At 38.9% G+C, this 27,976-nt stretch overlaps 2 protein-coding genes across 7 annotated transcripts; both read left to right on the top strand.

The window, feature by feature from the left end:
- The first annotated feature begins 270 nt into the window (after window positions 1–270).
- On the top strand, window positions 271–27,890 carry LOC132427148 (allergen Fel d 4-like). Of its 6 annotated transcripts, XM_069540758.1 has the most exons (8): window positions 293–389; window positions 1,358–1,443; window positions 23,006–23,153; window positions 23,518–23,613; window positions 23,877–23,950; window positions 24,645–24,755; window positions 25,558–25,603; window positions 26,481–26,808. In XM_069540758.1, exons 5-8 carry the CDS (start codon window positions 23,899–23,901, stop codon window positions 26,536–26,538), a joined length of 267 nt encoding a protein of 88 aa, XP_069396859.1. In that variant the 5' UTR covers window positions 293–389; window positions 1,358–1,443; window positions 23,006–23,153; window positions 23,518–23,613; window positions 23,877–23,898; the 3' UTR covers window positions 26,539–26,808. The 6 variants fall into 6 exon arrangements, with proteins under 6 accessions (XP_059870292.1, XP_069396859.1, XP_059870293.1 ...); XM_060014309.1 differs by lacking the exon at window positions 23,518–23,613 and having other exon boundaries at window positions 271–301; XM_060014310.1 differs by lacking the exons at window positions 23,518–23,613; window positions 26,481–26,808 and adding an exon at window positions 27,690–27,890.
- ZNF883 (zinc finger protein 883) lies at window positions 14,148–15,179 on the top strand. The gene is given in 1 exon segment (XM_069540757.1): window positions 14,148–15,179. A coding segment is annotated over 1 exon segment (1,032 nt).
- Window positions 27,891–27,976: the final 86 nt, after the last annotated feature.

A 27,976-nucleotide genomic window follows, 5' to 3' on the forward strand; every position in this document is an offset into this window, starting at 1 on the left:
GTTACTTTAAGAGGGAAAAAGTTTGTTAACGAAAAACTTGCATCCTTTTAGACTCCTTTTCTCTTTAGCGAAAAGAAAAGCTTTTTTCCCCTTTTTTCCATTTAAATAACGCAGGAGCAACGCACATTCACAACTTGCAAGGATATGGAAAGGCAACTCCAGAGCCCAATAAGCGACACTGCGCGCAGACGCCCTGCCTTTGCGGAGGGTGCTGGAAAATGTAGTTCTAGGCGGCTGAGGGCGCATGCGCATTTGTTGGTTTGCAGGTTCCGACTGAGTCCTTTGTTTTTCGGTGGAGCTGGTGAGCTCGTTTTTAACCCGACTTGTGCACGCGGGTGGGAGTTAGGGAGGACTCAGCTTCGGAATAACGTCCCCACCCTAGGGATGAGGTGGGGCTGGAGGGGCCTGAGAGAATGCTTTGGTCGGGCTTGGTTTGGGGCGGGGTGGGGTGGGGGTGAAAGGCGGAGATTAGGGCGTCGGGGTTGGTGTTTGGTTCTCGTTGGAGTCGAGTGCGGAGTAGTGACCTGTACTCCGAATCGGTGTTATGCGGGTCTAGGGCTGTCTCTGGGTTAGAGGGAGGCAGAGCCCTAGCTGTGCCTCCCCGCCTTAAGGGCCAAGAATTTGGGCTCTCACTTCTGGGTGGGGGACTGGGGGGTGGGAAATCTCGAGGACAGAGCTGGGGGCTTTGGGGGCTTTGGCAGTAATGGAATCGATCGGGCAGATAAATACCCGGACGGGAGGGGCGGGCATCCTGGACTTTGGCAGGAAATCGCAGGAAAGCTGATCTAGGAACTAAGTGGCCCTAGAATTTAGGGCTCCGGACATCCAATTCTTTGCTCTGTTAAATGAAATGCACCTCGCCCAGAGGTAGTTTTTTGTTTGTTTTGTTTCGGTGAATTCCTGAAGCCTCTTCTGTAAAGAGCTGTGGGAATGATTCCCTACTTTCTGTGCGCAATGAAGAGCTGTTGATTGTTGTTCATTGAGATGGCATTTGTGTGTGAATGAGCTTTCAACAACTTAAAATGCTTTGCAAATGTTACTATTTTTATTAATAAACGGGAGAGGACTGATGTAGTAGGTATCACCCATCTTGAGAGGGCCAGAGCTTTGGAGTTAACCCTGTGTCTGGATCGCAAGATTGGAGCCATGCCCCTAGACACTGCTGAGAATATAGTGACGGTGTCAGAGCCCCAGACAGCAATGTCAGTGGCCTTTCCCTTTGTACTCTGCAGGGAAGAAGTTTGTTCCTAGACTCATTCTGACCTTAGTTTTAGGGGGGGTTTGGGTTACATCCAGGTGGTTAGATAGGGGTTCCATAAAGCAATCCTGATTTCTGAGGGCCCCTTTTCTTTTGCAGCTCTGTTTTCTTAAGTCTCTACTTGACTGGATAAGATGGAATTAAGAAGGAGGACCTGACCATTGGCCCCTGATTACATGTCTTTGGTGAGCAAAACTTTTCAAGCCTTTTGTATTTACCTTGTTGGGTTTAATTTCTAAAGTTAACATCTGCAGTTTGAAAAATCACATGTAGTTAAATAGCCCTTGAAATTCTCTTATATTGCTTATAATTTATATGTACATGTTGTGTGTATATAACCATGCAGTAATGTATGTATAAATGTACCCAAATATATCCTTTAAACATTAAGATAACTCTTACCCTGGCAAAATGCTCATTTATGAGAGCATTGTGAGAATTGAGACTGAGGAAACAGCAGAATCTCCCATCTCACACTTAACTCCAGATAGCATATTTTCTTGAGCCTATTTGGCAAATTTGTACACATAAAACATACAAGTGAATCAACTTGGCTTTATTTTTTCTCTCCTGAAATATCTCTGTGCCCAGAGGGAGGAAAGGGTTTTTTTTCATTCATTGAATAAATATTAGTTAAAGGCAAAAGCCAGGTAAGTTTTGAGGCACTGGTGATACCTCCAGTGAGTAAAGCAAAGTCCCCACCTACATGGAACTGACAGTCTAGGATAAGCACACAGACCATACACAATATACAGTGTGTCAGATGGTGGCTGTTGGAGGCAACTGCACTATAGTAGTGATGTTAGGGAGGGCCTGGGACAGCTGCTTTTTCATGTATGGGGTCAGGGAAGGCTTCTCTAATAGTGTGACATTGAATAAAGACTTGAAGAAAATGAGGATGTGAGCCTTGCAGATATCTGGGAGGGGAAAAGTTCCCAGAGAGAGGAAACAGCAAATGCAAAGGCTCTGAGGTGCAAATGTCCTTAGCCTGTGTGGAGAGCATCAAAGAGGCCATTGTGGACAGAGGAGTGAAGACATAGCATAGTAGAGGTTGAGATGACAGAGGTAAGAGGGGTCCAGATCACACAGGGCTGTGCAGGCAACTTGGAGGAGATTGGCTTTTACTCTGAGTGAGAAGGGAAGCCATAGGGAGGTGGTTGTAGTTGTTATTGTTTAGTCAGCTCTACTGAGGTGTAATTTACATACAATTTACTAATTTTCACAGGAGGATTTTGAGGAGAGAAGTGACATCATTTGACTTATATTTTAAAGAAATCATTTTGGATGCTCTGTTGAAAACAGACTGTAGGGGATCAAGAGGAGACTAGGGACACTGGTTAGGAAGCTAAGGCAGTAATCCAGGTGAAAGATGATTTCCTCATTCCCTTCATTCTCCTGCTCTTTAAGGGAACCATCTGACACTTCACTCACATCAGACCTTCAACCCCTCCCCCACCTTCACTCTCAGTGATGATGCTGATTTCTATTTCACTGAGAGAAGAGAACAAGCAGAAAAAAACTTCCAACGTTACCACCACATCCACCAGCCTTCCTGGAAACATTTCCGTAGAGTCTGTCCTCCCTTCTGTTACTATAGAGAAAAGGTCTGTGCTCTAATTTATTTCCAATTAAATGTTACTTGTGCATTAGATTCCACTTCCTCTCACCTACCCAGGACAGTGCCTAGGGTAATCACTGGGCAAAATTCCTGGTCTGTCATTTATATATATTTTTTGTTTATTTGGGTATATGGACAGCATTAATTTTTCCAGAAAAATAGAAAAATTCAAATATGAAGCGCTGATTTTTAAAAATTATAAATGACCTAATATCCATCAACACTAATTTGCTCTGGAAGAAATCTTTACACATATATTATGCCTTTATCATTCTTCTGTTACAAGGGAGCTTCTATTAAACGTTTAACTATAACCTCATTGGAAGAGAATTAAACACACAGGATTTCCTTCCTTTTCATAAATATCTCTTCCTATTGTTCTGTTCCTCACCGCTTTCCAAGATCCTGTCTCATTTTCAGTTTAGTGTACTTCAAGCTTAGAATGTTAAGAAAAGACATCTTAGCCAATTCTCAAAGCTCTGATATGTATATGTTCAACCTGGGTTTAGATCATTTAAATCTATCTTGATCTCACTTCAATTGCAAACATAGTCCAGTGTCATTAGTGAATGTGAATTTGCTTTACAGACAATAAATTGCATCTGTCAACCACGAGGCTTTCCATTTTAAATGTTTATAGTTATCTACCTATTTGATTAAAAGCTAATATATTATCATGATAATCATTAGCTAAACATTTATTTATTTATTATTTTAATAAATAAATAAATTTATTTATTAAATAAATTTTAATTTATTTAAAGTAAATAAAGGGAAGTCCCTAAACATTTACTTTATAATGTATTCATGTCTTTCTAAAGACTCAGTGATTTGAATGGCTCAGTGTTCTTTTAATAAAATCTCTCTACAGAATTCTGAACCAATAACTTAAAAATCATTTGTTTCCCTCTATGAATTTGGTTAATAATTCAAAATTATTCTTTGAGCCATTCTTTTCATTTTCTTTTCAGAAATAGTGTTTGGATTATTTTTAAGTGGAGAGAAATAATATTGAACTCAAGAATAGGGTAGAGGCTGTAGTCCTAGCCCGCCAGTGGCTAACTGTGTGACCTAAGCAAGTCTCTTGTGACTGTTGCCTTGAATTGCACATCTTGGAGAAACTAAGGAAATTAACCTTAATATTTCCTGAGCCTCTTTCTAGCTCAAATACTCTGACATTATGACATCAGTTGTGAGGTTTGGAAAGCAGGAGCCCCTAGCATCTGGTCCTTGTGTTCATCTTCTTGTCTTTACTGCTCTAACAGCATCAGAGTCAGCCTTGAAAAAGCAAAGAATTCACAGTTGGATGGTCTGAAGGATTGGCAAGGATTAGCACAGTCACCCATCTTTGCCTGACTGATTGCTGGGGTGGTTATGAGTTGAGAGCATAGTAACCACAGGGCGTTTTTAATAACAGATGCCAGGTCGCCAGTATATCAGAAAGTAAGAAAGACAGGGTCTAGAATCACATTTTGGTGGGTATTCATGGGTTCTGCCTGGCAACTCAGATCCAGAAGCCGCAGATTCAGCAACAACAGCAGAAATACAGTTTAGAATTCTGATAGGCAGGCTTCCAGAGCCTAAACTGATAAAGGAGTAAATATCAGTTTATAGACTATTCATCAGCGAGTACGCATTAAAACAGCTACTGTGTGAGGGGCACTCTACTAAGTACATGGGGATTAAAAAAAAACGCAAAGAACTGGTCATAGTCCTTGCACAGAACTGTAAGAGCTGACCACAGGAAACATTAACTCGAACTTTGCTTTGCAGTTAGAAGACATTCAAAAATCTTGAATCGAAAAATGTAACTAATAATGGTTTAGCTGGAGATAGGTCTACATAGAGGAAGGGGGACCGATTAAATGATATTTCAGGATCCTAAAGCCTACCCGGTTCTGAACTTTATAGCAATATCTTGAGGCAGTCTGGATACTTTTATACAATGTTGAGACACAGAAAAAAATAGTCTTGAATCCCACTTCTTTAAGATAGCAGGTAACTATCAGCACGCTGTAGTACAAAGACCACTTGATTAGGAATCAAGAGAAAATTTTATACATTCACTAGTTCAAGAAATACTTATTAGTTATGTAATATATGCCAGGTTCTGTGTGTGGCCCTGAGGACAAAAGAGTATATAAGTTAGTCCTATATAACTGTCCTCAAGAAACTTAAAAGTCTAAGGAAGGAAGACAAGACATTGGAAGTAGAACATTGAAGTATAATGACTGTAGTAATTGGGGAAATATAAGGGGCTGTGAGTTAATTTTTGCAGGTAACATAATTATTATTAATATATAATTTAAATAAGAATAAATTATTATCATGAACCTGGTATGATTGTAATGTGACTTTAATACATATAAATAAGTGTCCTTCCTGGGAAAGATCTCCTCCCCTTACAAAGGCTATTTTGGCTTAGCATCTATTTCCCCACATGATTAAACAGCCTGGATATTATATGCTTTTAACATTTTTGCCAATTTGATGTTTGAAACATAATTTACTTTGCATTTCCATGATTAAAAGTGAGGTTGAAAATTTTGTTATATGTTGGTCATTGGTGTTTCTTTTGTAAATTTCCTGTTCATATCGTTTGCCCATATTTGTATTGCATTATGTTTTCCTAACTGACTTGTAGGAACTCTATATAACTAATGATCTCTTCTGTTTTATTAGTTGCAAATATTTACGCCCAGTATGACTTTTCACTTTTAATTTTGTTGATTGCCTTGTATGTTTGTGTAGTCAAATCTGAGAGCTTTTTCCTATATAATCTCCAGGTTTTATATATTTTTAAGGACTTTCTCATGCAAGATTATAAAAATATTCTGATATTTTTCTGGTTGTTTTATAGATTTATTCCTAATGTCTATTGCAATTATAATTTATTTTTATAAGGTAGCAGTGGTACGTTTATTTTTTTCCCTAGATTGGTAAGCCAGTTGTCCCAAATCATTTGAATTTCCTTCTTTCCCCAAATATTCAAAATGCCCTGTTTAGCATATATTAAGTCCCTATAAATAATGGGCCTATTTCTAGAGTCTGTTCTGTTTTATTATTCCTTCAGTCTATCCTTGTTTCAGTAATACAATGTTTTAATTAACGTAGCTGTATGTTTTGTTACCTAGTATGGACAAATCTCCCCTCATACGCATGTTTTTCCTTTTTCAAAAATATGTGTTATATATATTAAGTTGGGGGCATATTAGTTTCATAGGGCTGCTGTTAACAAAGTACCACAAACTGGGTGGCTTAAAACAATGGAAATGTGTTGTCTCACAGTTCTGGGGACTAGAAGTCTGAAATCAAGGTGTTGGCAAGGCCATGCTGCCTCTATAACCTGTAGGGGAATCCTTCCTAGCTTCTGGCGGTTTGCAGGCAGTCTTTGGCATTACTTGGCTTACAGCAACGTAATTTTATCATCACATGGTACTCTCCCTGTGTGTCTCTGTGTTTTTGCATAATCATCTTCTTATAAGGACACCAGTCATATTAGATTGGGGCCTACCCTACTACAGTGTGACTTCATCTTAACTTGTATCTGCAGTGACCCCCTTTCTAAATAAGGTCACATTCTGAGGTACTAGGGGTAAGGAGATATATATATGTATGTGTGTGTATATATATATATATATGTACATGTGTGTACATATATATGTACATGTGTGTATATATGTGTGTGTGTGTGTGTGTGTGTGTGTATATATATATATATATATATATATATATAATTTTTTGGAGTGGGGGACACATTTAACTCATAACAAGAGAGAACTGGCATCTTTAAATTATTGAGTGCTTTTCACCCCAAAACATGGATTTTTCAATTGATTCTCTTCAACTGTTGAGAGTCAGCAGTGTTGCTGCTTTGAAGTTACTGTGCCTGTTTCTTTTTTTTTTTTTTTTTTTTTTGTTGGTACGCGGGCCTCTCACCGCTGCAGCCTCTCCCGTTGCGGAGCACAGGCTCCGGACGCGCAGGCTCAGCGGCCATGGCTCACGCGCCCAGCCGCTCCGCGGCATGTGGGATCTTCCCGGACCGGGGCACGAACCCTCGTCCCCTACATCGGCAGGCGAACTCCCAACCACTGCGCCACCAGGGAAGCCCTGTGCCTGTTTCTTAAACTGCTTTTAAGATTGTTCTCTGCCTCTGATTTTAGAATTTGGCTATGATATCCTTGGGTGTGCTTTTCTTTAGATTTAGCTTCCTTATGGTTTGGGACTTCTTGAATCTATAACTCATCAGTTGGGAATATCTTCCATCCTATTGCTTCAATTATTGTGTTATTTCTATTCTCTCCTCTTGTTTTGAGACTCCTGTTATACGCATGTTAAACCTCTTGAGTAAATCTCATAGGTCCCTTATGCTCCAATCCTTTTTTTTTTTACTGGTGCCTGTGAGATCTTAGTTCCCCTACCAGGGATCAAACCTGGGCCCCATGAGTGAAAGTTGGAGTCCTAATCACTAGACTGCTAGGGAATTCTCTCTAATCCTTTTTTTAAAAGAGATAAGCTTATATGAAAAGATATATGAAAAGAACTATGTAAACTGCATCATCAGGAAATAAAACATAAAATAAGACTAAATAATGGTCAAAAGAAAAACATAAGTTATAGGAAAATTGTGGTGAAACAGGAGATTAACTGAAATACAATGGGATAACTTTTTGTTTTCTTTGATAAACTTTTTATTTTATAATAGTTTTAGATTTGCAAAAAAGTTGCAAAGAGGGTACAGAGTGTTCCCTATATTTCACAGCCAGTTTTCCCAATTAACATCTTACATTAGTTTGGTACATTGTCACAATTAATGAATGAAGGTTGATACATTATTATTAACTAAAGTCTGCACTTTATTCACATTAACTCAGTTTTTAACCTAATGTCTTTTTTTATTTCTAAGATCCTGTCCAAGATACCATGTTATATTTAGTCATCATTTCTTTTTAGACTCCTCTTGGCTATGATATTTTCTAATCCTTTTTAAAATTATCCTTAGTCTTTTTTTTTAAACCTCTGTTCTTCAATTTGCTTATTTTTATTGATCTTTCCCTTAGCCCAATCTGTTGTTTTATCCATCCAATTGAGTTTTTAATTTCAGGTATTCTGTTCTAAATGCTTATTTGATTCCTTTTGGTTGATTCCAAATTGCTGTTAAACTTTTTCATTCTTTTTTCTACTTTGTCTATCCTTCTATTTTGTTTTCTCTTGATATTGGTCAGTGGTACTAACACTTTGTATGTTTACTAAGTGTTGTTGTTTTTTTTAATAGATCCACCTTTGTTTCCTTTTCTTTTTTAAAAAATTAATTAATTAATTAATTTTTGGCTGTGTTGGGTCTTCATTGCTGCACACGGGCTTTTTCTAGTTGCGGTGAGTGGGGGCTACTCTTCGTTGTGGTGTGCGGGCTTCTCACTGCGGTGGCTTCTCTTGTTGCGGAGCGTGGGCTCTAGACATGCGGGCTTCAATAGTTGTGGAGTGCCAGCTCAGTAGTTGTGGCTCGCAGGCTTAGTTGCTCCGCAACATGTGGGATCTTCCTGGGCCAGAGCTTGAACCCGTGTCCCTTGCATTGGCAGGCAGATTCTTAACCACTGCACCACAATGGAAGCCCTGTTTACTAAATTTTGATTATGTGCTTGTTGTCATGATAAAAGCACCATAGAGGTTCAAGCTGATGTCATCTTTCACCAGGAAGAGTTCTCTTTTTTTCTCTTTAAAGTAGATAGGATCATCTCAGCCAAGCTGAGTTAGTGCTGGGTTGCAGTTTTGATACGATTTATTTTACCTCTTGGTTGCTTCCTTTCCTAGGATGTGGCCCTCCTGGGCACTCAACTGAAAATGTGGCAGCTCTTTGTCTCCTCAGTCCTGAAAAATTGTGGGAGATTTACTTCTGACATTCAGAGGTTTTCAGCCTAGCTCTCCAGAGCCCCACTCCATACAGCTTAAAAATTCAGATTCTTTGGGAAGAATCTGGTCATGTCGGGGCTTCCCTGGCTGTCCAGTAGTTAAGACTCTGTGCTTCCACTGAAGGGGTCGTGGGTTTGATCCCTGGTCGGGGAATTAAGATCTCGCATGCCACATGCCGTGGCAAAAAAGAAGAAGAAGAAGAATTTGGTCATGTGTTTGAGGTCCCTTCCATCCTGAACGTTACTTTAGCCAGTTGTAAATGCCAAAATCTATACTGGTTCCTTTGCCCTTCTTGAGTGGCCTTCTGTGCGGCTTCAGTCTTGGATTCTCAGCCAGAATTGGTAAGAATTTAGGTCCTCTAGGTGAAAAGTGGCTGTGTATCCTCAGCGTCAGTTTATTACTCCTCTAGAGCTTTCTTTTGCTTGTTTTGTTTTCAAGCTCCTCCCAAGTCTCCATTAAACTTTTCTTTCCAAGTAGAGGACATATCTTTTAATATCAAATCTTGTATCTGTTTTATCTGTCCTATTACCTAAAGAGGGTAGCACAAGGGAAGTTATATTGCAGTGTGAAATATGACAGACAGTGATATCAGCGTTTTCTGGGTAAGTTGATTAGCTGTTTGACATCTGAGGTATCTCACTGTGGCACTTATCTTGGTGAATTACTTATCACCTATGGTCTGATCCTCATATTTGCAGTTTCAGAAACTTGAAGTTAGTGTAGAGATAGATTTAACCATGTAAGTTTACAAGTGACCGATGAGTTAAACGGAAAGTGGATTTATATTACATTAAGATCCAGAACTACCAAGGAATTCATATTTTTATGTTGTCTGGCAAGAAAGAAAAAAAAAGGAAACAAAATTCTAATCCTAATTTTGCTTGGCAAATGTGCAGTTATACCAAAGGGAGTTAATGGTGTGATGCAAATATGTAAAGCTCTTAGATAAAGGTATCATATTAGTTCTAGCCCCACAATAAACTCTACCTGCTTACTGAGATAAACAGATCTAGCTAGTATTTGGTGCTAGTCTCTTTTCTTCCAGGTTTTGTGTGACTAGGAGGAGCCTACCATTTTTTGTATCTCTAACACCTCTTTTTTCTATGTTCTGTTACCATCACTTTACTTTTTTTGTTGTTTGTTTGTTTTTGTTTGTTTTTGCGGTACACGGCCTCTCACTGCTGTGGCCTCTCGTGTTGTGGAGCACAGGCTCCGGACGCACAGGCTCAGCAGCCATGGCTCACGGACCCAGCCGCTCCAAGGCATGTGGGATCTTCCCGGACCGGGGCACGAACCCATGTCCCCTGCATTGGCAGGTGGACTCTCAACCACTGTGCCACCAGGGAAGCCCCATCACTTTACTTTTGATTGATCTTTTATAGTTGATAGATAGATAGATAATTTCTTATTTTCAGTGTTTTTGTAGGGAAACTTCAGAATTGCTTCTGTATACTCTCAACAGATATATAGTAGGCACCAAATAAGTACTTTTGGCCATTCTTGAATCTAGAACTTTAGAACCCTGAACTCTCTTTGAACAACTTCCTAGCCCTCTACTTTGTCATTTTGAGTTATTAGCTTTACTCTTTCTTTCATAAGTAGTTGCATGAATGATCCCTTAGAAGGTATTTGTTTGCTGTTCTGGGAACCAGTGGCATTGAAGGGTGTGCCAGTGGACTTTACCTTGTGGTAATGAAAAGAATCAAACCACTGTCAGATACTATAAGTGATAACAACTGCAGGAGCCTTGTCTCATGGGTTAAGTATAGCTTTGTAATTACTAGGGACTGCCATGACTTTTTCTTCAAACGTCAAAATGTGTGGGATTATGGGATTTACAAGTGTTTATCTGAGCTGGGCTTTGAGTTTAGGGACCAGAGATCTTAAAATTTTATTTGTGCATGGAGACAAGATATTTCTTTTATTATTAAACAGATGATTGCTCTTTTCTTCAAAATATTGTACATAGATAACTTTATTATGTTGCCTTAGCAGCATCAACATTCCTACATTTCATAGTTCCTGAAGATAATTTAGGATACAATTTTGAGAGCCATCATAAACACCCAAGCCCATATCCTTCACCAAGATTCTGAGCATCAGCTTTTCAAATCAGATATTATCTTCTAAGTAGGAAGAACCATATTAATAGATAACAGAGGAAAAAATGGAGAAATGTCACAAGATACTTAGCCAAGAAAGAATCAGATAACTAACAAGCAAGTCGCAAGAAATCCTTGTAAATAATAGTTCATCTGTTCATTGTGGTGGTGGTACCAATGATACTGGTACTAGGTGGTAGATTTGGAAATGCTGGCTAGTGTCCACTGTGCAGAGCCCCCTCTTATCTGTGTATAAAACAGAGTTCACCCAGTGGGAGCAACATTCAACTTAATTTCTACATATCTTTATTCATCTTCTCACATATCTTTGTGATCTCAGAGGGAGGGATAACCCTCTTTCATTTATTTATTTATTTATTTATTTATTTATTTATTTATTTATTTATTGTGGTACGCGGGCCTCTCACTGTTGTGGCCTCTCCCGTCGCGGAGCACAGGCTCCGGACGCACAGGCTCAGTGGCCATGGCTCACGGGCCCAGCCGCTCCGCGGCATGTGGGATCTTCCTGGACCAGGGCACAAACCCGTTTCCCCTGCATCGGCAGGTGGACTCTCAACCACTGTGCCACCAGGGAAGCCCCCCTCTTTCATTTATTAATGAATCTCTCTATTTGTACCCCAGACTCCATTATTTTCTACTTGTTTTAGGACCTTGATTTAATGATTATTTCATAATTTAGTGTCTCCCTCTTCGAATTTTAGATATCAAAAGTTTTTCTGGGTTTCCCTGGTGGTGCAGTGGTTGAGAATCCGCCTGCCAATGCAGGGGATTCTGGTTCGATCCCTGGTCCAGGAAGATCCCACATGCCATGGAGCAACTAGGCCCATGCACCGCAACTACTGAGCCTGTGCTCTAGAGCCCGTGAACCACAACTTCTGATCCTGCATGACACAACTACTGAAGCCCGCGCCTAGAGCCCGTACTTCACAACAAGAGAAGCCACCGCAATGAGAAGCCTGCGCACCAGAAAGAAGAGTAGCCCCCACTCACCACAACTAGAGAAAGCCTGCATGCAGCAACAAAGACCCAACACAGCCAAAAATAAATAAATAAAATAAATAAATTTATTTTAAAAAAAGTTTTCCTTACTTTTGAAAGAACATCTTCTGTAATGATGCTCTTTTATTTACCTTTTAATTTTATTCTCTGCTTTCATTATCAAACTTTTCTACTCATACCTAACAGCCTCAATTCTATTCAACTTTAATCTTTGAAGTTAGACTCTTATCATCTATTTTTCTACTAAAATTATTTGGAAGAGACCCCTGAATCCTGAATTCTTTCTTGATAGAGATCTGTTCTTAGTCCTTTCCATATTCAAACTTTCAGCTGCATTTGATATTTTGTCTTTGCTTGTGTGACATCGCTAGATTATTTTCTGTTTTAATCTCTTTCCAAGTGCTTTTTCATTAGTTTCACTTCCTCCCTAACACAAATGCATGTCTTTAAGGTTTATATTTTACTTGTTTATTTTTTATCCCAAAGAACCATGCATTCTGATATCCTCAAAAATAGTCCTTCCATGTCATTAATTCCCTGATCTATTTTTTCAGCTCACGTATCTCATTTGAATTCCCCATAGTTTCCATGCTTAGAGTATATTGCTACTTGAATGTCCCACTTCACTTTAAATCACTTTAAACTCAATATGGTAAAAAGTGAAATCACCAAATTTCTCTAAGTAGCCTCTTTTTCCTTCTTCAGTATTTCTATAATTTGTACCAGTATTTATTGGTACTATTAGTTCCTCTAAGTACCACTTAGGGGAAGTACCACTATTACTTCCAGCTTTTTTGGCTAGAAACCAAGTATCTTTATGAATCTCATTTTGTAAAAATTCCTCATGATCAATGTTAGTATATTTTTGTTTCTTTCTTCCTTTTTATGTTTTAGATTTACTCCTATACTAAATTCTTTTCTATTATCCTAATCCAGGCCCATGTCATTTATATTATACTTTCTTGCTGAATTTGATAGCCTTATTCTATTATCCATTTTATTTATTTATTTTTGTTTTAATTTATTTTTGGCCACGTTGGGTCTTCGTTGTTGTGTGTGGTCTTTCTCTAGTTGCGGTGAGCAGGGGCTACTCTTTGTTGTGGTGCATGGGCTTCTCACTGCAGTGGCTTCTCTTGTTGTGGAGCATGGGCTTTAGGCGCATGGGCTTCAGTAGTTGTGGCACACAGGCTCAGAAGTTGTGACACATGGGCTTAGTTGGTCTGCGGCACATGGGATCTTCCCGGACCAGAGATTGAACCCGTGTCCCCTGCATTAGCAGATGGATTCTTAACCACTGCGCCACCAGGGAAGTCCCCTATTATCCACTTTATATGAAATTAACAAGCACTTCATCTAAAACATCACACATTTATCGTGTTGCTACTATGACAGAAAACTTCAATTTTTCTCTCTCCTACTACATGACATTTCTCTGTTGGTCAGAATTTGTTATTATATGATTCCATTTCATTTTTCCTCTCTTATTTTTTCCTCTGCTTTCCAAAGACATATATTTGAACTAGTATCATTGACTCTTTGTCATGTCATGTACTTTTTATATCTTTATTTTTAATTATACTATGAATTTTGTCTCAGTGCTATCATTTCTTTTACCACACTTATCTATATTAATCCTTTCCTTCTTTAAACTTCCATATTAATCAGAACCGATACTGTATAATCTTTTGTTTTATCAGCAGTGGTTTATTTTTATTATATATTTTTCTGTAACTGATGAGTGAGCTTTGTTTTCCCCTTTATATTCCAGAGGGAAGAAATGTTGTCTTCTGCTTAATCCTGAATATTATATCCAAAGTCAGAGCATTAATTCCAAAGCAGAAAGCTTCTGAAAAACAAATAGTGTCATGGCATGATGTTAGAACATTTTTCAAATGATGGTTCTACACATTAGAAGAATTGGAATTCAATAACCAATTTGAGAAACACAAATAAAATTAAATTATAAGGGAAAAATAATTCAAGAGGAAAATCATGAATATAACAGTTTGAGGGAAATATTAAATCTCAGCTCAAATCTTTTAAACAACTGAGAGTTTCTAGAAGATAAAGACCTCATAATTATGACACAAGTGGAGCTTAAAACATAATTCTGCTTCAATAGATTTTTTTTAAAGGCAACTTGTAAATGAAAAATAATTTTAAATATAAGAAAGGATGCATTTGTACCTCAAACCTTATTCTGGAAACAATTTAAATGTAAACCCATAATTCAGTACTAATGGAATCTGAGAAAATTTGTATGAGAAAGAAACGTAAATGTAAACTATGTGATAAATCCTTCACTAGTGAATAAGACACTAGTCTTATTCAACATCAAAGAATACATACTGGAGAGAAACCTTATGAATGTAATGAATGTGGAAAAGCTTTTAGTCAGAGCATTAACCTTATTCAACATCAAAGAGTCCATACTGGGGAGAAACCTTATGAGTGTAATGAATGTGAAAAAGCCTTTAGTCATAGGTCATCCCTTAGAAATCATGAGAGAATACATACTGGAGAAAAACCCTATCCTTGTAATGAATGTGGGAAGGCTTTCAGCCATATTTCAGCCCTTACTCAGCATCACAGAATTCACACTGGAAAGAAACCATATGCATGTGTTGAATGTGGGAAAACCTTCAGCCGGAGCACACATCTTATAGAACATCAAGGCATTCATTCTGGGGAGAAATCCTACCAGTGTAAGGAATGTAGGAAAGTTTTTTGCCACAGCTCATCACTAATCCGACATCAGAGAACTCACACAGGAGAAAAACCCTACAAATGTAATGAATGTGGAAAAGCCTTCAGCCATACCCCAGCCTTCATTCAACATCAGAGAATTCATACTGGAGAGAAACCCTATGAGTGTAATGAATGTGGAAAGGCCTTTAATCGGAGTGCACATCTTACTGAACACCAGAGAACTCACACTGGAGAGAAACCTTATGTTTGTAAGGAATGTGGAAGAACTTTCAGCCGAAGTGCACACCTTACTGAACATCTAAAAATACATTCTGGTGTGAAACCCTATCGATGCAATGAATGTCAAAAACTATTTTACTATAGAACATCACTAATTCGACATCAGAGAACTCATACAGAAGAGAAACCCTACCAGTGTAATGAATGTGGGAAAACCTTCAGCTTAAGCTCAGCCCTTACTAAACATAAGCGAACACATACAGTGGAGAAACCTTATCAGAGTAATGAATGTGGGAAAGCCTGCAGCCATAGGTCATCCCTTAACCCTGAGCACTCACAGTAGTAAAAAACTCTTAAGATTGTTATGCAAGAAAAACTTGAGGTAAAATACTCATTTACTCAATATTATAGTGTTTGTACTGAGAAGAAACACTGTTCTTGTAATTCATCTGAAAAATGTGTTATCATTGATATAAAAATTTATAATGGAAACAGTCATCTCTAAAACTGAAATTTGTCTTTTAAAGACATTTAGGAAATTAGTTTTAGAGATAATTTATTACCAATGTATATATTTGTTTATAATTAAAGCCTTTTCAGATACACAGAAGTTTTAGGTAGATGATAAAAATTGTTTATATATAATATTTTTAGTAGTTCTTATCTTATTTTTAAATATTAAAGTAACACCTTTATAGAGGGTTTGAATTTTAAATTTTGACAAGTTTAATTAAGCCATAGATAAGAATGCTTTCCTCCACAGAGATAATATGCATTATTTTCCAGTATTCATGGAATTAAAAAAAATTTTTTTTTAATTTATATTTTTGGCTGCGTTGGGTCTTTGTTGCTACTCGCAGGCTTTCTCTAGCTGCAGCAAGCGGGGGCTACTCTTCGTTGTGGTGTGTGGGCTTCTCATTGTGGTGGCTTCTCTTGTTGCAGAGCACTGGCTGTAAGTGCATGGGCTTCAGTAGTTGTGGAATGCCAGCTCAGTAATTGTGGCTTGCGGGCTTAGTTGTTCCGCAGTATGTGGTATCTTCCCGGACCAGGGCTCGAACCCGTGTCCCCTGCATTGGCAGGCAGACTCTTAACCACTGCACCACCAGGAAAGTCCTGGAATATATTTTTTTAATGGACTATATATATGGCTACAAAGAAAATTTCAACAATTTCTCCCTGAGGGAAGTATTCAAACCTTCCCTGTTTATTTATATATTTTTAGCACAGTGAGATAAAAGAAAAGAACAACAACTGAAAATAGCACCACAAATTATTTAGAAATTAAAAATAGTTTTCTAAGTAAGTTTTGTGTTAAAGAATAAATCCAAACAGAAAAAATGCAATTATTAGAAAATAATAAAACTGGAACATAAATTTTCAATTTGAAAAGATAGGCAACCAAATAATAATATAATCCCAAAGAATAAAAAAGGAATTCATTAATAAAGATAAAAGAATACATTAATAAACTAAGTACAAAAAGTACATTTGATAAGTCAATATATACTAGCAAGTAGGATAATGGGAAAGAAAGGAGAAAACACAATATCTAGGAGTAAGGAAAGGAATATAAATACAGATAAAAGGGAAGTTTAATTTTCTAATTCAATCATTAACAAGTCAAATCTAGCAGTTTAGTAAAATTAATACTGATATTTGTCATAGCACTTCCAGACTAGTTCAAAAGGAGAAACGTACGTTAATAAAGAAAGACTGTATTACACTATATGCAGTAAAAGGATTTGGCAATATTCTACAGTCATTGGCATTGTTTTAAAGTTAGGAATAGAAGGAAACTTCCTTAAATTGATAAGAGATATTTACCAGAAACCTACCAAACACTGCATATAACTAGAATGTTCTTATCAGAAGCAGGAACAAGACAAGTGATGCTTAATGTCAGCACTCTTAGCAATGTTCTACAGGTCTCAGGTAATTCAATAAGAGACAAAATTCTGAGCCAGTAATATTTAAAAGGAAGAGAAAAAATCCTGACATCATGAGATGATATATTTGGTAGCTAGAAAATCCAGCTAGTAGGGCACATATATATTATCAACAATGCCCAAATAAAAAGCTTTCTTAAATAAAAGAAATTAAAAATGTAATGGAAAAAAGTGACAGTCACAGTATTGACCAAAAAAAAATCTAAAAATGCCAGGAATAAAAAAAAATTCCAAGAGATGATTATAGGATAAATTTGTTTCTAAAGGACATAGAATATTATAATAAATGAAGAGGCACGATTAGAAAAATTGTATAAAAATGTCAGTTTGTTTTAAATTTATCTTTGATTTGCAAGCTTAAATCAAAATCTCAGTAGAGTTTTTAAAAATTACAGCTTTATTGAGATATAGTTCTCATACCACATAATCCAATTTTTCAAAGTACAATTCAGATATTAACATATTCACAGAGTTGTGTGACTGCCACCACTATCTAATTTCAGAATATTTTCATTACCCCAAAAAGAAACCCATACCTATTAACAGTGACTCTCCATTGCTCTTCTCCCTCCAGCTCCTGGAACTACTCATCTACTTTCTTTTTCTGAGTATTTGTCTCTTCTGGCTTTTTTATTTCAATAAAATCACAGAATATGTGGTCTTTTGTGGCTGGCTTTCACTTAGCATTATGTTTTCAAGGTTTGTCCATGTTGTGGCACACATCACTACTTCATTTCTCTTTATGGCTAAATAACATTTCATTGTATGGGTATACCACATTTTGTTATCTGTTCATCAATTGATGGACATTTGGGTTGTTTCCACTGTTTTGTTATTGTGAATAATGCTGCTACGAACTTCCACATATAAATTTTTGTAATGTCATGTTTTCAGTTCTCTTGCACATATATACCAGGAAGTGAAATTGTTGAGTCTTATGTTAACTCTGTGTTTAAACTTTTGAGGAAATGCCAGACTATTTTCTAAAGCAGCTGTACCAGTTTTCAGTCCCATCAGCAACATATGAGGGTTCTTATTTTCCCCTGTCATTGTCAATACTTGTTTTTTTCTGTGAGATAGATATATATACATATACATAACAATATATATATATTTATATACATATACATAAATATATATGTATATTTTCTTTGAGGAAATGTCTATTTGGATTCTTCAGGCATTTTAAATTAGGTTATTTATCTTTTTATTGTTGAATTTTAAGAGTTCTTTATATATTCTGGATACTGGACCCTTATATATCTAATTTGCAAATATTTTCTCCCATTCTGTTGATTGTCTTTTCACTTCTTGATGATGTTCTTTGAAGCACAAAAAGTTTCAATTTTGATGTAGTCCAGTTTACCTATTTTTCTTTTATTGTGTTTCCTCTTGTTATACCCAAGGTTGTGAAGATTTACATATTTTCTCCTAAGACTTTTACAGTTTTAGCTCTTTTAGGTCTATGATCCATCCATTTTGAGGTAACTTTTTAATATATGGTGTGAAGTATGGGTCCAACATCATTCTTTTGTATGTGAATATTCAGTATTCTCAGCACCTTTGTTGAAAAGACTGTTCTTTTAATTGTCTTGGCATTTAATTGTCCTGGCATCCTTGTCACTCAGTGGGATTTAAAAATGAAATTTAGGGCTTCTCTGGTGGCGCAGTGGTTGAGAGTCCGCCTGCCGATGCAGGGGACATGGGTTTGTGCCCCGGTCCGGGAGGATCCCACATGCCACAGAGCGGCTGGGCCCGTGAGCCATGGCCGCTGGGCCTGCGCGTCTGGAGCCTGTGCTCCGCAACGGGAGAGGCCGCGGCACTGAGAGGCCCGTGTACCGCCAAAAAAAAAAAAAAAAAGATTTAACATTAAATCTTTGACACAGGCTCGCTATATAGTTGTATGAGAGTTATGTTCTTTAACTCTTTGAGAATTATGTTTTGACAGTAGCACAATCCAATAAGTGACGGACCGCTATAAAGTAAGCGTGAAACTCTAGGTGCTGTGGGGACATACAAAGGATGAGAAGAGTGAGCCCTGGGGAGTCAAAGGAATTCTTGAGCGGGGCCTTGGAGGAAGGGTAAAATTTGAACAGGCAGAGAAGGGAGGGCTTTCCAGAAGGGGTTGCAGCATGAGGAAAAGAAGAAAGAAGTCAGGGGTTTTTGTAGACGCTACAATTAAAGGAGAGGCACCTAGTTTGGTCTTTTTCCTCAGGTCATGCTCCTGACCTTATAGGATCCAGAATGTGAAGATTAAAAAGAAAATGGACCACTGTAGAAGCTCAGTAAGGGCAGGAATTTGAGCTATTTTTGTCAACAGTGTACTCTCAGAGCTTGGACATAGTAAGCCAACGATGACTGCTTGTTGAATAACTAATGGGATCAAAAGTAAAGAATATGATTAGCTTCCCTTAACTGACCACTTACTATGTGCCAGACACTGTGCTAAGCTCTTTTGAAAAAATTTTTATTTTCTATTGGAGTAGAGTCGATTTACAATTTTGTGTTAGTTTCAGGTGTACAGCAAAGTGATTCAGTTATACATACACATGTATCTATTCTTTTTCAGATTCTTTTCCCATATAGGTTATTACAGAATATTAAGTAGAGTTCCCTGTGCTATAGAGTAGGTCCTTGTTGATTATCTATTTTATATATAGTAGTGTGTCTATGTTAATCCCAACCTCCTAATTTATCCCTCCCTTGCCCCACCTTTCCCCTCTGGTAACCATAAGTTTGCTTTCAATGTCTGTGAGTCTGCTTCTGTTTTGTAAATAAGTTCATTTGTATCATTTTTTTAGATTCCATACATAAGTGATATCATATGGTATTTGTCTTTCCCCGTCTGACCTACTTCACAGTATGATAATCTCTAGGTCCATCCATGATGCTGCAAATGGCATTATTTCATTCTCTTTTATGGCTGAGTAATATTCCATTGTATAAATATACCACATCTTCTTTATCCATTTATCTGTCGATGGACATTTAGGTTGCTTCCATGTCCTGGCTATTGTAAATAGTGCTGCAGTGAACATTGGGGTGCGTGTATCTTTTTGAATTATGGTTTTCTTCAGATATATGCCCAGGAGTGGGATTGCTGGGTCATATGGTAGTTCTATATGTAGTTTTTTAAGGAACCTTCACACTGTTCTCCATAGTGATTGTACCAATTTACATTCCCACCAACAGTGCAGGAGGGTTCCATTTCCTCCACCATTTATTTGTAGACGTTTTGATGATGACCATTCTGACCGGTGTGAGGTGATACCTTATTGCTGTTTTGCTTTGCATTTCTCTAATAATTAGTGATGTTGAACATCTTTTCATGTGCTTTTGGGCCATCTGTATGTCTTCTTTGGAGAAATGTCTACTTAGATCTTCTGCCCATTTTTTGATTGGGTTGTTTGTTTTTTTTGATATTGAGCTGCATGAGCTGTTTGTATATTTTGGAGATTAATCCCTTGTTGGTCGCATAGTTTGCAAATATTTTCTCCCATTCTGTAAGTTGTCTTTTCATTTTGGTTATGGTTTCCTTTGCTGTGCAAAAGCTTTTAAGTTTAATTTGGTCCCATTTGTTTATTTTTGTTTTTATTTTCATTACTCTAGGAGGTGGATCCAAAAAGATACTGCTGCGGTTTATGTCAGAGAGTATTTTGCCCATGTCTTCCTCTAAGAGTTTTACAGTGTCTGGTCTTACATTTAGGTCTTTAATCCATTTTGAGTTTAGTTTTGTGTATGGTGTTAGAGAATGTTCTAATTTCATTCTTTTACATGTAGCTGTCCATATGCCAAGCTCTTTACATAAATAATTCCATGAGACACTTACATTGATGATATGAAGCAGATTTTCTTATTTTTCAAATTAGGTCCAGCCTATGGCAAAATGGTTACATGAATGATTTTTATCTTTGGGGCTCCTTAACCCTTTCCCAAAGGGCACAGAATCCAAGACTTATGATTATTCTTCCCACTGCCCAAACTCTCTTCCAACCTCCCCAAGCCCGGTGGTGTCAGTACCATTGGAATAAACTGGTCCTACTACTGACCAGCAACTGATGTGCTACCAGGAGAGTCCCAGATGGACCTCTGGGTAACCTGGGCCCATGTGTATGTAAGTACTTGCTCAATTTTGATGAGTGAGTCTGGAGGTGACAATCACTGTTATCCTTGTTTCTTACCTACAGGGAACCCTCATGTTGTGGTAGAAATTTCAAACTAGAAAAGAAGGAAAGGGTTTCTGCTTCCACCCCTAACCCATGTGGGAAGAGAACTCTGGATCCCTTTTGACAGGACTGCCTCTTTCTGGATATTAGGATGGTGTGCCAGACATAGGCATGTATTGCTCAGATTCCCTCTTCACGAAAGGGCTCATTGTGCAGCCTTGAGGAGTGTGGTTGGCTCACAGCCACCACTGTTAACTGGTTCAGATCGGCCTCAACTCCTGAGCTGAGGTAGTGGTCTTCTTGGGGTGGCCCCATCCAATGACTGTGCAAGACTGTGGTACAAGGTCCCATCCATTTCTGCCTAACACAGGACTCTTCTCACACGCTCAGAGATCCCTGCTGGGCTGACAGAGACTGTCAGATCTATGTCATGGTCTGGCAACTCCCCTTCCCTAATCCCATTTCCTCCTTTTTCCTTTCACAAGTGTTACTCCCAGTAAGCCTTTTATACTCCTAAATCTGTCTCAGGATCTGTTTTCCGAAGGACCCAGATGACACAGATGGGATGCTGTTAGCTCCAAGCAACCTTTCATCAGTGAAGAGAATGGATATTTTAGAACTGGATTTGAGCCAATACCAGCAGAATATAATCACCCCGGGTGCCAGGGACCAAGGAGTACTTCATGTGGCGCATGAATCAAATAAGCTCTATTTCTTGGTATTCTTCTCGGCACTGACTATGTCTTGCTATTATATAAGATGGCTTGAATGTTCCTACTGGCTTTCTCAATGAGTGATTTGTTCAATTAATTAAGAGTGGGACTAAAGACAAGGTCACTAAGTCCGTTTCCAGTCAGCTGTTAGTTTCAATCAAGTTACCTGTTATAATGGATTGTTATCTGGTCATATATGGACTCCATAAGCCCTTGACCCATGCTGAGTCATGACTTAGGATAGTTGTTTCTCAGCCTCCTGGCAGACTGTCACCCTTCCCGTGGGTCACTTATAAAATGCTCTGTGCAGTATTTTGGTTTGGGGCAAGGAAGTCTTAATGTGGTTGGTGACCAGCTACTTAACTTGCGGCCACAAATGGGAGGGCATAGTTTTTGCTTTTTTGGTACGGAAGCATCTCCTAATTCCTTATTAGAAGAGCAATACTCCTCAAATTATCCATTCATTCATCAAATATTTTTGGACCAAGAGAGAGTTGCTACTTGCCCTTCCCTTGATCAGGCTCACAGCTACATCCCTAGCGTCACATTTTAGGGAAATCTACATGCAGCTTCTTCAGTAATAACTACCAGCCAGACACACCTGAGGGTCTAAAGCAGTACTTACTCCTCTTCCATCTGTCCTTCATGCCAAAGACATCAAGCCTCAACCTGTGTCATGGAGTCAATAATTATAGGGGCTCTGGGATCAGATAGTCTTGGGTTCAGATATGGGTTCTCCCACTTCCTGGAGGAAAGGTGGTGCCTTGTGGGCAAAAAACTGGACCCAGAACAGATATAAAAACAGAGGCCCTGGGGAGAGGAGCCGCCGTCAGGGAAAAACTCACTCCCAGTGACTGCAGAGAAGACAGCGCTGTCCCCTGCCGAGATGAAGCTGCTGTTGCTGTGTCTGGGGCTGACTCTAGTCTGTGCCCACAAGGAAGGAAACCCTGGTGTTGTGAGAAGCAACTTCAGTATTTCAAAGGTAGGGACAGTGGAGAATAGTGACTTTGGATTTTGGGGGGTGGTTTGGAGGGTTCTGAGGCAAGGTGACCCTCCTGGAGGGCAGCAGTTCCTTGACATATTAGGCAAAAGGGGTGATTTCAGACCTTAGACGAAGGGCAGTTGTGCCATGTTAAAAGACGACAGCACTTGGGGACCTCCATTCTCACTGGAGGGACAGTTGAAAGAGTCCTAGGTGTGTGGTGCCAATTGACCTGAGCTCTAATTTCATCTTCACGTCACCGTGATGAGTCCTGGCCCACAGGCCAGAGTTCAAGGAGACAAGTGTTCATGTTGTATCTCTTTCCTCTTTTCTCACCCAATCATTTTATTGATTTATTGCAGATTTCAGGGGAGTGAGATTCCATTCTCTTGGCCTCAGACGCCAAAGAAAAGATAGAAGAAAAATAGAAGAAAATGGTAGCATGAGAGTTTTTGTGGAGCACATCCATGCCTTGGAAAATTTTTCTTTGTTCTTTAAATTTCATACAAAGTAAGTGGGTTTTTTGCTTGGGAAAGAAAAACCAGAAGCCTGAATATGGTCTTGGACCTCTAAACACACACAAACACACACATACACACACACACACGTATACATACATTCTGGGCCTGTACCTAACTGATTTCGGGTTTGGTGAACCTGTGGCTTTTCTAGATTCAGAGATAAGAATTGGTGACAGGCATGAATTTAAACGGGAGTAGAGGAGGTAAGGGGTAGAGGGGTATCAGAATCATAAGTAGTGTTGCAAGACAGCATAGGTTAAGAGCACAGGATTCAGAATCAACAGCCTATCTCGTTCTTGAATCTATATATGTGACCAAGAAAATTCATCTGTTTCTTCCCCAATTTTCCCTAGAGTAAAAGAAGATGATAATAATTGTCTCTCATGGTTTTTTGTGAGGACCAAGTGCGGTTATGTTCGTAAGGCACATATCTAAGAGGCTGGCACATGGTAAGAACCCAGCTAATTCTCTAGACGAGTAGCTATCGTAATAGTAATAGTGGGAAGTAGTGGTAGAGTAATAGTGATAGAAGTAGTTGACTCATTCTCAAAGCAGCAAATAAAGTGAATAATGTAAATAAAAGTTCTTTGGAAATTATACCCAAAAATGTTCAACAGTTAATCAGTGGAATCGTAAACTCAAGTTACAGGTAGAGTGTGAAGGAGCCAGCGCCATCAGTATCTCTTGGGCATCAGCTCATTCTGTTTTACAGGGTAAGTGGAGCATGTACTGAAATGTCTTTGCTTTCTGACAAAGCAGGAGAGGATGGTGTACATAGTGTTACCTGTAAGTATGCAAAAAAGAAAGGTCTGTCTAAATTCTACTTCCAACTGCAAGGAATTTGCTAAACCCCAGTATCTTCAGGACCTTGGTCAGTTCCTGATAGGCTTGTTTAGGTAATACAATGGGGCCATCTAATAGCCGATATCCTGAATTTGGGAGAAATGTGTGTGTAAAAGCCAGTGCCTGGCACACAGTACCATCAGGTATAGAAGGCAGTTTGGTCACATGTACCTCTTGCCACAAAAGAAAATTGGCAGAAAAAAAAAAAAAAGTAACTTGGCAGGACAGCTTCTCATTCCTTGCCCGCTTTCTGATGATGTCTGAGGGCCATTGCCACAGCACATTATTCGGGACACAGCCCTGGGTATATAATGCAATGGGGCTTATAGAGAAGACAGAGACACACAGTTGGCAGAGACGGCTGAGGGAGGGTAGGTGAGTTTCAGGGAGCATGATAGAGGGAAAGCTGCTGCTGTGGCTGAATTTTTCTACCCTTAGTGGTCAGTCTACCCGCGTTCCTTAGAAGTTGCCTCATGAATCCCAGAGAGATGCAAATGGAAGGCAGTAGATATCACTCTCTATTTCTTCCAGGATATGCACTTGAATTTGTTTTGTGGGAGAGAATAGGAAGTGAAAGGGTTTCACTTCCTTCCCATGGACCAGAGGAGTTCTGAGCTGTGTTCTGTTTCCTCCACAGATGATGAAGACAATAAATTTCGCATACTTCAAACAAACTATACTGAATATATTATTTTTTATCTCATGAATGTCAACAACAATGAACCATTCCAACTGCTGGAGCTCTACGGTACAGTATTTTCATGCTGACACTCATCGTGGGGTGGGGAGACTGGGGAAGGAAGGAAGCCTGGAGACAGAGTGGTCTTCCCAATCTTATCCTGGGATGACATCTCTCCTCCTCTGAAGATAGATGCTCACCTTTGGTAAAATTTCTCAGGCTCAGTGTTGGGAACATGATGAATCTCTCATCATGCCAGAAAGATATCCTAAAGATGTCAAATTCAAGACAGGTTATGGGAACATATGTATAACTGATTCAGTTTGTTATAAAGCAGAAACTAACACACCATTGTAAAGCAATTATACTCCAATGAAGACGTAAAAAATAAAGAGAGATTACATTTAAAAAAAAATTCAAGATAGGTTATTTTTTCATCCCCAAGACTTCTGCCTAAGCACCCAGTCAGTACCATTCATTTTCCCGTCTGGCTGGAGCCCCGCCCCTCTGATGAGACTCAGTGACCAATAAACAAGACAAAGCAGTTACTGTCACTCTTTCCACGCCCAAGAACCAGACGGGAGCCCAAAATCATGAAAAAGTTTGTGAAAATTTACCAAAAATATGGGATTGTTAAGGAAAACATATTTCCACATGTTTCCATATTACCAAAGTCGTTAAGTTGAGATCTCTCTGGCTTTCTCTGCCTAAATTCCCATTTTACTGAATGGGAATGTTCCTGAAGGGAAAAATCCAAGAGAAGTTAATACCCCAGTCAGTCCCCTTTGCCCTAACCTGGAGAATCATCTGGTTTCATTCTGGGAAATAAACCAGGGTTGGTATTTGAATGTGCTCTTCTCTGCCTCTGTAGATCACTGTCTCCAGGCCCGAGGGAGTGGAGTGGCCCAGGCCTCCAGGTTGGTGAGCTCTGCTGGAGAGGGGCTGGCTCAGGGATCAGTGCCTCCCAAAAGCATTAGGGTTTTATGTCCAAAGATTACAATAAAAATAATTTGGTAAGGAAGCTTTTTGGGAGAGCTTGAAATTTGGAGTTGGAGGACCTGCATTCAGGATCCACTCCTGCTATGAGCTTTTTGAGCAAATGATGTAGCAGTTAAAAGGGAAACAATGATGTCTACCTTATAGAGTTACTGTGTGGATATAATGCTGGAGAAAAGGGCTCAGTAATTGATAATGTGCTAAAAATCATGACTTAAAGTTTTAAATGGGAAAAGGGTGTGAGTGTGAAACTCAAATACATCTCTGTGTTTGTGGTCCATCTTCCAAGCCCAGAGGACCATCTCACCCTCCAATTTATAGAAAAATTTTCTTCCTTCAATCTCTTCCTTTCTTCCTGCACATCCTTAACTTCTAATCTGGGAATAGAGTTGTCTGACCTTCCAGTTGTCTTCCAACCTGGAAAATGGACTCTTGAGTTTCCTCATCTGTCTCCTGCCTCAGATTTATTGTGGGGCTTCATTAGCAACGATGGCTTCCATGAAGGAAGCACTTAGTGAAAGATTGCTATGGCTTTCGCCATGATTCCTCAATTTGTCAAAAATTCTTTAAAACTTCCAATGCTGAGGATGGCATTGCTAAGATCCTTCATTGCTTCTTTTCTTCTTTTCATAGACTCAACTGGGGGAAGTTTAAGATGGGATCAGCAATAGAAAAAAAAAAAGTCATTTACTTAACACCCTCCCTACTCCTATTCTGGCAAATAGCATGGGTTAGAATGCAGGTTGATAACTATTTCTTCAACATTTTTTTTGTAATAGAAATTCTCTTTGTCCTCAGTTCAATCCGAGAAGCACCTAATGAGTCTCGTTGTTCTTGTTCTCGTCGGCTTATTTAGCACTGGGTGAGTGCCACCTCACTTGGGCTCCAGGATCTTCTCTTCCGTGGTCCCCACATCATCTTGCGACAAGTTCTGTGACCTGATTTCCATCACTATCGCACGTGAAGGCATCAACTCCTCATCTTCAGGATCTCCCCTAATTATCTAGGAAGACTCATTAGCTCACCACAAAGCAAAGTTTCCTGCAAATTTCTAACTCTCTTTGCCATATTCAGCACAACAGTACCATGAATAAGACCTTCCTCTACCTGGTCAATAAATGATTCACCTTACAGTCATGTGATTTGTCTTTGTGTATGTTAAGAGATGTGGGGTTGACAGGAAGCAAATGAGGGGACTTCCTTGGCCCTGTGTCCATAATCTTCCTCTAGCTTCTCAGAATCTTCCCTGAGTTTCAGGATTCTCCCTTGTCTGCAGTAATTCTCTGTCCCCATGAGTGCTACCTGCCTTTTGATTTGCCCATTTCTTAGTGACCTGGTAAGACAAACTATAAGACTTGTGCTATAAATTGCTCCATCCTAGAATTCTCTTTTTCAGTGGGGGTACTGAGAGATAGATGCTGCTGGGGCTGATACCAGCTCGATATGTTTCAGAATATGCCCTTATACCCCAGCTTCTCTAACCCATCCGTCCTATGAGATGGTCAGTGTCCCTTCTTTCTTTCTTTCTTTCTTTTCTTTTCTTTTCTTTTTTTTTTGGTACGGCAAATGCTTTTATTTTGTAGAAGCACATCTATGGTATCTGAGTTGAAAATTACCATGATAAGATGCTGTTAGTTTCTGAAAATCTTCATTTTTAAAATTTTATTGAAGTATAGTTGATTTACAGTTTTGATTTCTGCTGTACAGCAAAGTGATTCAGTTTTACATATATACATTCTTTTTCGTATTCTTTTCCATTATGGTTTATTACAGGATATAGAATATAGTTCCCCGTGCCATACAGCAGGACCTTGTTGTTTATCCATTCTATATATAACAGCTTACATCTGCTAATCCCAAACTCCCATTCCATCCCTCCCCCAGCCCCCATCCCCCTTGGCAACCACAGGTCTGTTCTCTATGTCTGTGATTCTGTTTCTGTTTCATAGATAGGTTCATTTGTGTCATATTTATTTATTTATTTAATATTTATCTTATCTGCTCCAGGTCTTCATTGAGGCACGCGGGATCTTCGTTGCAGCATGCAGGTCTTTAGTTGTGGCATGTGGACTTATTAGTTGCGGTATGCATGTGGGATCTACTTCCCCGATCAGGGATCGAACCCCAGCCCCCTGCATTGGGAGTGTGGAGTCTTACCCCTGGACCACCAGGGAAGTCCCTGTGTCATATTTTGGATTGCACATATAAGTGATATCATATGGTATTTATCTTTCTCTTGGTCAGTGTTTTTTCATACTCTTGGAAAACTTCCTTCAACCACTGCTTTTATCTAC

Source organism: Delphinus delphis, chromosome 6, assembly GCF_949987515.2.
Source record: "Delphinus delphis chromosome 6, mDelDel1.2, whole genome shotgun sequence".
Classification (NCBI taxonomy): Eukaryota; Metazoa; Chordata; class Mammalia; order Artiodactyla; family Delphinidae; genus Delphinus; species Delphinus delphis.

Excerpts from the sequence above, each read along its gene's own strand:
- LOC132427148 (XM_060014309.1), top strand. The coding sequence starts at position 23,086 with ATGAGAGTTTTTGTGGAGCACATCCATGCCTTGGAAAATTTTTCTTTG. Across the intron at positions 24,756-25,557 it reads CCAACTGCTGGAGCTCTACG|ATCACTGTCTCCAGGCCCGA; the intron begins GTACAGTATTTT and ends CTGCCTCTGTAG. Across the intron at positions 25,604-26,480 it reads GGAGTGGCCCAGGCCTCCAG|TTCAATCCGAGAAGCACCTA; the intron begins GTTGGTGAGCTC and ends CTTTGTCCTCAG.